At 38.9% G+C, this 12,597-nt stretch overlaps 1 protein-coding gene across 1 annotated transcript in view; it reads left to right on the top strand.

Moving 5' to 3' along the window:
- Positions 1 to 271: 271 nt before the first annotated feature.
- The window catches only part of lama5 (laminin, alpha 5), a 94,752-nt gene continuing 82,426 nt past the window's right edge, over positions 272 to 12,597 (top strand). Inside the window, exons 1-2 of the mRNA XM_016679032.1 lie at positions 272 to 869; positions 4,633 to 4,785. Coding sequence (XP_016534518.1) covers positions 384 to 869; positions 4,633 to 4,785 — 639 coding nt within the window. The 5' untranslated portion in view covers positions 272 to 383. The remainder of the gene's footprint in view (positions 870 to 4,632; positions 4,786 to 12,597) is intronic.

Below are 12,597 nucleotides of genomic sequence, written 5' to 3'. Positions count from 1 at the left end.
TTAGATTATCCTCAGAAACTTTCTAGAAAAAAAATAATTTTTTCTGAGTTTCAAAAGTCAAAAATGTTTGACTTTCATCTTTGATTTTTCAAAATAAGACATTTTCTTGTTTTTTTTTAGAAAATTTCTGAGATAAATCTCAAAACTTCTGAGTTTTATAGCAAATGTTTGACTTTTCAAGCTCAGAAATTTCTTCTTGTTTTTTCTAGACAATTTCTGAGTTTCTTTTGGGGGGGATGGCAGAAATGAATTTTAACTCATGTTTCGTGTCTTTAGAAGAACTTTTCTTTTTCTTTTTTCAGTAGTTCCATCATGTTTAGTGTCTTTGGAGGCATCTGAATGAACTCCAGTTCTGATTGTTCCCCGCTTTAACCACTGGGGACATGCTGCAGAGACTCACAGGAGGGAGGACCTCCACTGGTTCAGTTGGACTCGGTGCCACCAGGAGAGCGCACACACTGTCCAGGATTTCCCTCGGCCCTCATTTTTCTGTCCTCTCTGGAGTTAGAAACCCTCCACTGCTTCCTCCCTGCAGATGCCTCAGCTTTGCTCCAGCTAACCGCGGCTCTCACACCCCCAGCCGGACCTTCTTCCTCCCGGATCGAGCGCGCAGGTGGACCGGGATGATGGGCGCAGCCGGGTTGTTGGCGCTGCTCCTCGGCTCCTGGTGCCTCGTTGCGGCCCAGGAGCTTCCGGCCACCGGGCTGAACGGCTACAGTCTCCACCCGCCTTACTTCAACCTGGCGGAGGGCACGAAGATCACCGCCACGGCGACCTGCGGGGAGGACGAGGCCGGTCGGAGCCTGCAGGACCTGTACTGCAAGCTGGTCGGAGGCCCGGTGTCCGGAGACCCGAGCCAGACCATCCAGGTGAGTCCAGAACTTCACTAACTTCCGGTCCGGACTGGGGGCAGACTGGGAATGAGTTAATTTCGCTTCATTAATACAGACTGAGCTTAAAAACGACCTGAGAACAGCAACTACGGTCAGTTTTCTCAGATTTTTTTTACTTTTAGGTTGTGCATTTCTAAGTTTATGTCATGCAACTTTATTTATTCACACAAGCTCCTCTGTGCATATATATTGGGAATAAATTGATTAATTGCATGATAAATTAAAAGCAGCTCAACAGTTTCCATCTGTATGATTGATAGTTTTTCTCTTTCTCTCTTCTCTACCAATAACTGGATGATAAAACTCTTCATCTGGTTTTTTGACCTCAGTTAGACCTTTTTACGAAGGTCTAATTCACTTTATTTGTTTATTTATTATATTTTAAATGGCTTCCATTTCCGGTGTTTATTGATCTTTGAGAATGTTTTCTTGCTTTATTTTTTACCATTATTTGAAAATGGTCTCAAAACTACAATATTATCATTTATCCCGATAACTTCTGGAACAATTTATCGTGACAGAGATAAAGTTAAACCTAAAATATGAATATATCACAAACCATGGTAACCTTCTGCACTGTTGTATTTTTTTCTTTTAAAAAAAAGTTTCAAAGAAGAAAAAGCTGATATTAGTTTTTCACTACATCTACAGAGCATAAATAATAACAGAATATGCCAATGTTGGTCATTTTTAAATATGTTTTGGTTAAAAAAATGTTTCATGTTTAATAACTTTAGTTTTTAGTCAAATTTTTACAAATTTAAACTTTAGAGGAAAGGTTTTTGTTTAAATTAATACCAGTGTCATAACATGCTTAACTTCTGGCTCAAATGAATGCATTTTCAACCAGATTCAACAAAAAGTAAAACATTTAAAGTTGAATTTAGATTTATTTTCAATCAGTTGGATCCTCTGAGTTTAATTAGGTCTTTAGTTGCAGCAAATCTGTGTCTGTTAAGTTTAGCTGTCATGTATAGACAAAAGAAAGGGAAGAACTTTTAGTTTACTACTTTACAGAAATAATTTGTTTTCATTTCTTGGCAGTAACTGGTGAAAAAGACACATTTTTGCATCAGATTTAAGTCGAATAAAGATCAGCTGTAAAAACTCCAGGATGCAAAATGTTAAAGTTTTTACCTCATTAGAGGAATCTAATTCATCTTAACACAGAGTTGGGAGTGTTTACATTTACTTGAGTAACTTTTTATTTAAATCTGGAGAATATTTAAACGCTGCATTTTTACTCTTAAGTGAGTAAAAGTTCTGTTTTTTCTGCCCACTGAAAGAAAAACAAACATTTTTAACCAGAAATCCACCAGACACACACCTGCAGTTTTTGTTAAAGTTTCATAAGTTTTTTTACTGAAAGAAACTGATTGGGAAACATTTTGATTTGTTTTTGTTATTTAAATGAATTCTTTTAGTTTCCTTCTTTAAAATACCAACTTTCCACTTAACTTTACACTTTGAACCATCTGATGTAATGTTTTAAGTTACTCAGTACTTCAAGAGACTTTATACCAAATACTGTTTTACTCTTACTTGAATAAAAATATGTTGAAGTAGTTTTACTGGAGTTTTACTGGAGTTTTACTGGAGTTTTACTGGAGTTTTACTGGAGTTCGCGCCTCTGCCTAAATCTATTTTCTGCTGTATCTTTTAGCTACAAATCATTTTAATATCACTGGTTTGAACCTCCAGCTGCTCTGCCAACTCATCGTTTCATGCACCGCTGAGTTTGTAGGTCTTGGCAAAGTGTAACACGGGTCAGTTATACAAGAACAACCAGAGTTTCTGTTCCACCTCTTTAATTTCTGGGAGAGTTTTGGGCTCTTTTTAACTTCTGCTAACACATGAAAAGCGAGTTGCAGGTTCGTGGGAGAGCACATAAACACGTCTCTCCATCTCTCGGTTTTTCTCCCACCTGTTCCCCACATTCCTCCCAGCGACTGACCCGTGTCCTCCAATCAGACGGGCTTTACGCTCCCTGTTACCGGCAGGTTTTCTAGTCCTGAGGGCACCAAAAAAAACAAGAATATTCAGCTTAAGAGTGGATTTGGCCCCAGGAGGCGTACGAATGAAAATGTGCTGCTGAACGGAGATTTTTCTCCTAGATTAGGATTAATCAGCAGAGGTTGGGGAATCTTGCAGGAACTTGTTTTCAGCCTCAGGGTACATTTATTTCCAAAGTGCTGTTTATAGAAACTTTGAAATTCATGCCTGTTCCTTAAATAAAGTCAAACAAGTTGCTGAATTAGCAGAATAGTGTGAATGTAGGATCAACTAGATGACAGTAACTGACAGGAATTTAAGGATTTTTACCTAATCTTTCTCTGATTTGTCTGTGTTACAACAATTTGCCAAATTAGATTTAATTCTTTTGGTTTGAGTAAGAAATACAAAAAATGCTGAACATCTGGTGAATTTCTTAAAAATAAAAGTTTATCTGCTCCGTTGAAACAAGAGAGTTGTTTTGGTTTTAATTCAGAAATTAAAGTTCATCCAGCTGATTTAACAAGAAACAAGTTGTGTAAACATCGTTTTTTAACTCTGCTCATTAATCTTCAGTTATGAGTTCTTATAACTTAATACTGTAATTTAAGCCAAATAATTATTTCACATTATTCAAGAAAACTGTTCGAATTGCTTATTTTAATTGCAAGAATTTAAATTCTTGATTCAATTTGCGTGAATAAAATATGACAAAGCATTTTATTAAACATCACATGAATTCAGAAATATTTAGCTTAAGCAGTTTAATAAAACGTTTTATTTATTTTGAAAAAGTAAAAGTTAAAACAGAAAAAAAATAAAGCAAATATTTTTGCAAATTAACGGTTACCTTACAATGAATAAAAACAGGAGGATACAAAAACAAGCCGCTAAGCATCCTGGGAAATAATTCCCACTCCCGCCTTTTTCTTCTTTCTGTTATTTTAAGTGCAAACTTAAAAACCCTCATTTGTTCTCTTGGAGTTTTTAACACAACTTTCTACTGAAACTTTAAGTTCAAAATCTAAAAGCTGCAAGATTTCTTTAGACAGAAGTTAAAAGATGCGATTCAAATGTTTTACAGTGTAAGACCGACTCGCCAGGAATTTCATTGAGAAAAACATGAGACAGGAGAAAATGACTTTTATCCTGACTGACCTGCAGTGACGTCGTGTTTTTACTCCAGTTTCTTCAGGTTCAAACTTGTCATCTCTAAAAATCCCGCCAGGCTAATCGCTACGATAGCTGATGGATTAGTAAATAATCAGGAGGATTATGGAGGAAAATCCATGAACTGTTTGAAGCAAAGGCTTTGACCAGGTGCATAAAATGGTTTTCTACATTTAGTCTTGAAAATAAAACATTAAGGGTTCTTTGTTAAAGGTAAATTTCTTTGGTGCAGCTCAGAAATGAATAGAACAGGTGGACTCATCTCTGAAGCTCGAATTAAAGTCTCTACTTTGACAAACAGCTGTGAAAAAGATTTTTCCAACAAGCAAAATGATCATTTTGCCTTTGCTGGTGCTTGAAGAAGAACACATCATGTACTTCATTTTCATTTTCTATCCATTAAATAAACTTTTCATGATTTGAAATCCTCCATAAGTTTTATCCAGAGGATTTTATGTTTTAACTAGACCCTTCAGGAAGTTGTGATTAAGGAAACGTGAATGATGCCAAGTTTTATGTCCACCTTGGCTCCTCTGAGGACTAACTTCCTAATGACCCTCCATGTCGGCCATCTTAGGGGCAGTACTGTGACATCTGCAGCCAGGAGGACAGCGACCGAGCGCATCCCATCACCAACGCCATCGATGGGACGGAGAGATGGTGGCAGAGCCCCCCTCTGTCCCGCAGCACCGAATACAACGAGGTCAACGTTACGCTGGATCTGGGACAGGTAGGATTCACAAAAACCCCTAAAAACACGAGACCTTTAAAGTCTGGCCATCATCAGGACATCCCTTAAATGTCGTCTGTTTTTCTTTACTTTTGATGTCTTTCTTCGGGTCCCATCTGGTTTCTCTGTTTGACCCTGTTGGCCTGATGTAGCATCACAGCGTTGACCTTTTCTCTGCTTCCTAAGTCTTAAATGTATAAAAGAAAACGGGATGCAGTGCTTTTCTACTAATTGTAAACATTATTACAACTAGATAAGGTCAGGGAAAAGTTTTAATTAAGAAAAAATAGTGAGGGAGAGGGAAGTAGGTCAGATGTACTAGCTTGACTTTGACAACTGTAACATGTCGTGGAATTCAGTGAGTTTCGGTTCAGTTAAAAAAATTAAAAAGGCGTCAGAAACACCGACTCTGACGGGTCATCAGGAGAGCAGTTTGTTTAAATTATCCAATCAACCACTCCTGTGTTAGCTTAGCTAATAGCAGCTATAGCTAATCAGCTACAGTGATCACTTAGTAATCACAAAATGAACATCAAGCCTGAAAACGTAAAACCACAACAGAATGTTCTGTTCTTGTGTGGAAAATGTCTGAGTGGTTTTTTGGTGTTAAATCCAGAAACATTTGTGGAGTTTTTGTCCGTTGCTATAGCAACGAGTCTGTGTGTAGCGTAGCCGACTCAGAATGATAAAAAAGAAGACTACAAGTGGTCTGGAGTTATTTTCAAATGGTTTTTCTGCGTTATTTCTCCCTTTGCTGTGGCACTCTGCACTGAGTTAATTATACCTTCATATTTCATTTAGCTAACGGAGTTGTTCTGCCGCGGCGGCGCCTCTATGGACGCATGTGAAAGAAAAGCCTTTTTGTCCCCCAGCATGTAAACTACAACATGCAGGGGCTCCTTATCTAAACGGATAAACTTGATCTGTACAGATCAGTTACAACTATGATTTTTAAGTAAGTGACCGTTTGAAAACATGAAGAATGAGAAAGGACAACGTCTTTGTAAACCACTGCAAAATATTCAGCAAGAAAACAAGTTTTTAAAATTTTACATTTTTGTCCAATATTTGTGGCTGTAGCAAAATGTTGTGCGCATCTTTTGAATATATTGTAGAGCTGAAACAATTAGAGGTTTAGCACGCTAGCTTTAGCTTATGCTAGACAGGCTAACATATTGGTGTAGCGCTTTAGCGTTAGCAGAACTAAAGTTTATGATTAGTGCTTTAGCGTTCGCAGAAGTAACTTTTTAATTGGTGTAGCACACAACTTACAGATCACCTTGTTATTGCTTAGCGGCTTATCTGCATATAAATCAAAAATATTTCTGTGTTTGAACTGTTTTATTACTTACCAAGGACGGATTTCAGTGTTCAGAGCTTACCTTCCTGATGGTTTTCCTTAGCTCATCAGTGCTGCAACTGGGCTGAATGAAATGAGTCAAAGAAATACGCTCCCACACTTTCATAGCATGTATTTTCACCGCTTAGCGCTCATCCTGTTCTCTTCTCTAACCTTCTTTTTGTTTTTTGGAGTCTTCCTCTTGAACCTCTTGATGCTGCTGAATGCAGCTCTTTGGTTCTCGTGCTCGAGTGCCTTCCACATGTGTGTAAATCTGTGATCTTGTGTCTGCAGTAAGTGTGATTTGTGTGATTGTTTCACAGTGCTGTGCACAGACATGTTTGAAAGAGTATGGGAATGAATAGCGCCGATATTTCCAGAGAACTTTGAACCTAATGAGGCTGTTTTTTTCCCAGAGGAACCTGAATTGAGCTCGTCTCATTATTCAATGAATAGCTGCTTAAAACTGAAAGGAGAAACTTAAACTGGTATCATTTGGGTTTCTGCTCTGTCTGGTCAAACAAATAATAATTAAACTTGACTCAATCAAACTGGGAATGTTTTGGTGGTGAACTATGAACACGAATAGATTCAGTTTTATTCTGTTTGAACCCGAGAGGTTCACCATAATTTGTTACACCTTCTTGCGACCCTCCTCTGGTGAACGCCACATGGGCCAGAGACCGCTCCAAAAACAGGAAATGGACTAGAGCGCAAGGCATTCTGGGTAAAACCAAAACAAATATGTTAGCCTAGCGCTAGCTGGAGAAATGAATTGTGGTCTTTCAGTAAAGACTAAAGAGAAATCATTAAATCCGACACCACTCCATTTTTGTTTATATTTCGTGAAGAAGGAAGTTGCGCTGTCTTCAGAGGTTTTTGTGTTGTTTCCTTCAGTTGTTCTTGTTGCAGCGCCCCCTCAGGTGAGGAGGGGAACAGGCTGCTCAAAGGGTTTGATTGGAATTGGAACAAATGTTGCAATTTTGGTCCCAAATTAAACCCAATCTACGGGACTGTCAGGTGTGAAAACATTCTCTGGTATGTTTTTGGTCATTGCTAAGTAAAGTTTTTAAACCTTAGAAATTTGAGGTCTTCTAAGCCGGCTTGTTGCGGCCGATTTAAATGTTTATGCATCAGAACGGAGCGCTACGCTGCAAGAGCAGCTTAACTGAGACAACAGGCACAGTGGGGGGGAGCCTCTGCAGTTACCCAGTTACGGTTTTATCCTGAAAGAATGTAGGTGGGTAAAGGCCGGGGTTTGAGTTTGAGTCAGTGACACGGTGCTGACGACCCGCCTCCAACTAAATGAAAGAGAAAGAGGGAGAGATTGGAATTTAAGCTAACCTGTCCCAACCTGCAGACAGGACGGTTTGCCCCCCGACCGAATCCCCTGGTCTCACCCTCCCTGCAGCTTCAAAGCAGATTCACAGATGGAGCTGTAGAAATGTCAAATTCAACAAATTTCCTCTGCTGCTTTTTGGTTACGTTTCCACAGGATTCTCATGTGTGTCTTTATCTGGTGAAGTTTTGATGAAAACGTGAAAGTCCAACAATTAAGTCAAGCAGAAATGTTCATTTTTTTAGCTGCAGATGCATGTCTTTTCACTAAAGGAATGTTACGTTGTTACATCTTAGACAATAAAAAGTTAATTTTTCTTATTTAGAAAGGACATATTTGTTTATTTACATGTTTTTGTCCCTTTCTGATAACGTGTAAAGAAAGAGTTGGGTGGTTAAATAAAAACGTTGCAGCTAATTGATAATAGCGATTACTAAAACAATTGTCAGTTGCAGCTTCATTTTATTTAATTCCTTTTTAAGGTTTGCTTTCTTGCGTTCATTGTCCTGCAGCTTGATGTGAAATGTGGGAGGAGGACTTGAGAAGAGCGAAATGACTCATTTATTCCTCATTTAAGCGGGAATAAGATCGCTTTCATCGCATGCCCAGGTGTGATTGCTTCATTCCCCAGGCGTGTGGTAGTGGAAGAAGTGTTGTCACAGGTAAAGGGCAGGAGAGGAACGGAGGGAACCAAAATCTACCTGGAGGAGGAGAGGCGAAGCAAAAAGTGAGCAGAAGCAACCAGGAAGGGGAGGAGAGGAAGGAGGGATGAAACATGGAGGGGAAACAGACATGAGGCAGAAGGAACAGGGGATGCTTGTCTGTTTCAGAACACTATAATTAGAGCACACTGTGTGTGTGTGTGTGTGTGTGGGTGTGTGTGTGTGGGTGTGTGTGTGTGTGTGTGTGTGTGTGTGTGTGAGTAATAACCTGGTTTCTTGTAATCAGATCTGTCAGCAGTTTTCAGCCTGAAGCCCTCAGCTCTGTGTTTTCCTCTGGTTTTATTTATCTCCTTCATGACTTTCATATTTTTCAGTTTTAGCCATATTACAGTTGAAATCCATTTTCATTGTATTCTTAAATACTTAAAGTTGTTGTTTTCTTATTGTTTGAGGTATTTTTATCAACTGAATATTTTGATTGGCTTCCAAACAAACCTGGATCTTCTGGTGACATTTGGGAGGATTGCTGTCTGCAAACGGTTTTATTTAGAGGTTTCATTGTAAAGGGGAATACTGCAAGTGCAGTCTGCACTTATTGTTCTTGTAAAATTAATTAAATTTAAAATGATGCAATATTATGCATTGTTTTAAACCTTAAAATCCCCATAAAATGTACCTGTATTGTTAGAAAATGTGAAATAGTTTATGGGGTAGGAACACTTTTGCAAGTTTTCTTGTTGTTTTTGTCCGACCCACATAGCAGTGGTAATATAACTTCATTGTTTGCTATAAAGGATAATTTCCTTCATCCCTGACTGAATTCATCCTGCTCCTGATTGTGTTTTATTGTGTAAGTGATCCTTTAATCCTTTAATTGGCACGGTGCTGCTCTGAGCCTCAGGGAGGAGGACAGCATGAAGCTTACAGATCTGGGAAATCCCAGAGGTTTTTCTTACATCTTACCTGCAGCTTAAACGCTTTAGCTTTCTAAAGATTCAACTTTAATATCAAGTGATGACTGATGGCTCCGCTAAACAGGTTTCTAAGGTTTGCTTTACCTCCATAATATTGTCACAATGATAAATATCCTGCCTCAGAGCGAAGCAAGAAACCTTGGATTTTACTCCAATATTTTAATTCTTTGCTAAGAGGAAGTGAAGAAATAATCCATGGGTCCAATATTCTGCAGAAAGAGTTTAAAGAATTTTTTGTTTTTTAGATTTTGGAACAAAACTGAAACATTTCTTACGTCTTCAGCTGCTGTGGTTCTTTTTCTCACTGCACTGAGTCAAACCATCCAAACCCTTTGAGCAACCTGTTCCCCTCCTGGCCTGTGGGGGCGCTGCACCAAAAACCACTGAAGAAAACAACACAAAACACTGAATAAGTCACAGAACACAACTTCCTTCTTCTCAAAATGGAAACAAAATTGTTCTAGTTGAGACCAAAACATCAGACTGAAGACTTTTATCATCCAGTTTTTAGTGGAAAGAGAGAAATAAAAGACAAAAACAATAAATTATGCAAATGGGAATTCTTTAACTTTTGTGATGTTATGAATAGATTTATTATTTTTTGCGGCAGGCTTGCTGTCGCCACATGTTTGCTCAGGAGGAGGGATTTCTGCCATCTTCATGTCTGATCTGGACGTTTTACAGTATTTTATGTCGGAGTGAATTTAATGGACCTGGATCAGAACCTCATTGCAGTGGAAATGGTACCTGTCTGGATCAGCAGACGTTTCTGGACCAGAATAATCTCTGTGTTTCATTTTCACCAGCATTCAGATGAATCCTGTAATAAATGACGACAAAGTGATGCTAAAACTGAAACTCTGCTGTTTTGTTTTGACCCGTCGCTCTGTCAGAGCGTGAGACTTCAAAATGCTCATTGAATGATCTCAGTTCAGTTTTTTTAACTACGTTCTTAATATAATCAATCTTCTGATCTTTTTCTTCCTTCTCATGTCAGTCGTAACTGTCAGGACACAAAGAGTCTTCTGTGCGGAGTCTGAGAGGGAACGGATCGGGATAAAAGCTGATCACCATGAAGCACATTTCTCTTCATTCCCAATTCACGCTGCATATAACTGGAGCTCATTTTTGGGCTTCTTCTGGCCTTTTTTTGGCTGGTTTTCAAAACGCTGGGGGCCAAATCAGACGCAGCCTTTCTTCTAAAACTAGTTAATGTGTTCCTGGAAAAACACTTAACTCATTAAAACATAAGCTATGATTATAAAACGCCAGCTGGAGCAAACTTGTGAAAAATCACACCACTGATTCTCAACTCTGAACCCTGACAAGACTGAAAAACCCTAAACTTGATAAACACTGCAAAAAACAAAAAACTTACCAAGTAGTTTTTATCTGATTTCTAGTGCAGATGCCTTCGCTTCGTCTTATTTCAAGTGTCCTGACTTAAAAGTAACTTTTAGCGAGAAATGGGGGCCAATTTTAAGTCAATAATCCTTTAATATTGATGAAAAAGTACTTGTTTCTTACTTGTGCTTAGTTGATGCTTCTTACTTGATGTACATAATCAAGTAACTGTTTTTAAAATGCTGTATGTATCAAATGTGAGTTTAAATTAGTTTACCTCCTAATTTGGCGCCCTGAAATTGGGCCTCTGTCTCTTTAAAAAGGCCTCCTCTTTCTGAAGCTCCTCCTCCAGGAAGTCATCCCATCGTGGCTGCTCTGTTAACCCTTTAACAACGTTTTTACCATCGTTTTACTGGGAAGGAGCTCCTATAAAGAGCTCAACAGTTCCACCAGGTGTTTGCTAATTGCTGCTGGCTAGTCTGAAGGAGTTGAAAGGCGTTTTAGACAGCTGAATGGTTGCCATGGAGATTAAATAATTTCTCAAACATGCATGAAAGAATCAGGAGAACACTCCATGTTTGTTTTTGACTTTTTTTTTTTTATTATGTTTTTGATGAGGAAATAACTCTATAACATGACGTAAAGCTGGAAAAAGTAAATTTTTCTGAGTACCGGCCCTTTAAAAGTGTCCATTAATCTCCATCAGAGCATTTGAGCTCATCCGTTTCTGCTCCTGTGACTTCATCCGTCAAAACAAGAGCAGCCCGCAGGAGGAAAAGTTTCCAACACGCCGGTTGTAGGCGGACAGGTTGAGATGCCTCCCTCCACCAGGCAGCGTGACCCCTGACCCCTGACCCTCCATTCAGCTCGCTGCCTTTGTCCTGCTGTGTTTGCCCGCCCTCACCAGCGCTCCCAGCCTCTCCCAGTGACTTAGCATCCAGAATGCTTCTCAATGGGCCCTTTATGGCCCCATTGTGCCGCTGAGTGTGTTTGACTCATTCACAAAGTCTGCAGAGAACAAACATGGAAGAAAGTTGTGAATGGGAAGTGAAGTGTTTGGTATACTCCGCAGTCATAACGAGAGAGGAAATTAATTAAAAATCAGATTAGATCAGTTCACCAGAATGCTCAACTCTTTGTTTGTTCTCCCTAAATTGGATTTCCTCTCCTTTGTTGCTGAAGGAGAAACGGAAGAGGAAGAGTTTCTTATTCTTCTTCAGGTTTCCATGAACTAGGAAGCAGGAGTTTGGTTCTGTTGTGATGGTCAAACTGAGAGAAAAGAGAAAAACAATAAGTTATTGGAATGGAAATTATTAAGCTTCTTTTAATTTATTATGACATTAATTGATTTATTGTTTATTACTTGAAAATGGTCTCCAAGCAACAATATTATCGTTTATTGCGATAATTTCAACTGCCTGTCAATTATCATGACAGGCTGTTGAATGATAAAAGCTTTTATGAGAAAGTTATAACTGTTTTCCTGAATAAATTGTCTCTGAGTCACTTCAGGTCAGAACGTATTGATGAATCTAAACGATTATCCTCCTGAGGAAAGCTGCAGACAGAACAGCATGTCTGGTTCTCTGCCCTTCATTAAGGACACAGAACTTTACTTCCTGCTTGGATCGGACCAGAACCAGAATAGCCTGCCGTTGCTATCTGGCAGCTAGCGCACAATGAGTTCATTTTGAGAGAAGAACTGAGTCAGAACTGTTCTGCTCTGAACTCGAAGGCCGACTGAATTTTTTTACACTTATTTTTAGTTCTTCCTTTAAATGAGTCGGGTTTGTTTGGATTCCTGTCCTCAGAAATGGTCCAGTTAAGATTAGAGGGAAAGTAACAAAATGCAGCAAACGGTAAAGTAACATGTTTATGACTTATTCAGATTTTCAGTCTCCATGGTGACTCCATTGGGTTTTGCTTCAGTACTCAAATAAATCCATCCATCCATCCATCCATCCATCCATCCATCCATCCATCCATCCATCCATCCATCCATCCATCCATCCATCCATCCATCCAAGGTTTCTGATCTCTGAGAATGGGTTCTTGCATTATTAGGCTATTTATTTCATTATCTTACTTAAAAATGGTCACAAAGCAACAATAATACTGTTTATCGCAATAACTTCTGGGACAAAAAAATTATCA

This window comes from Poecilia formosa, unplaced genomic scaffold (assembly GCF_000485575.1).
Source record: "Poecilia formosa unplaced genomic scaffold, Poecilia_formosa-5.1.2 Scaffold200, whole genome shotgun sequence".
NCBI classification, from domain to species: domain Eukaryota; kingdom Metazoa; phylum Chordata; class Actinopteri; order Cyprinodontiformes; family Poeciliidae; genus Poecilia; species Poecilia formosa.
This window is presented reverse-complemented; position numbering and strand designations above follow the sequence as displayed.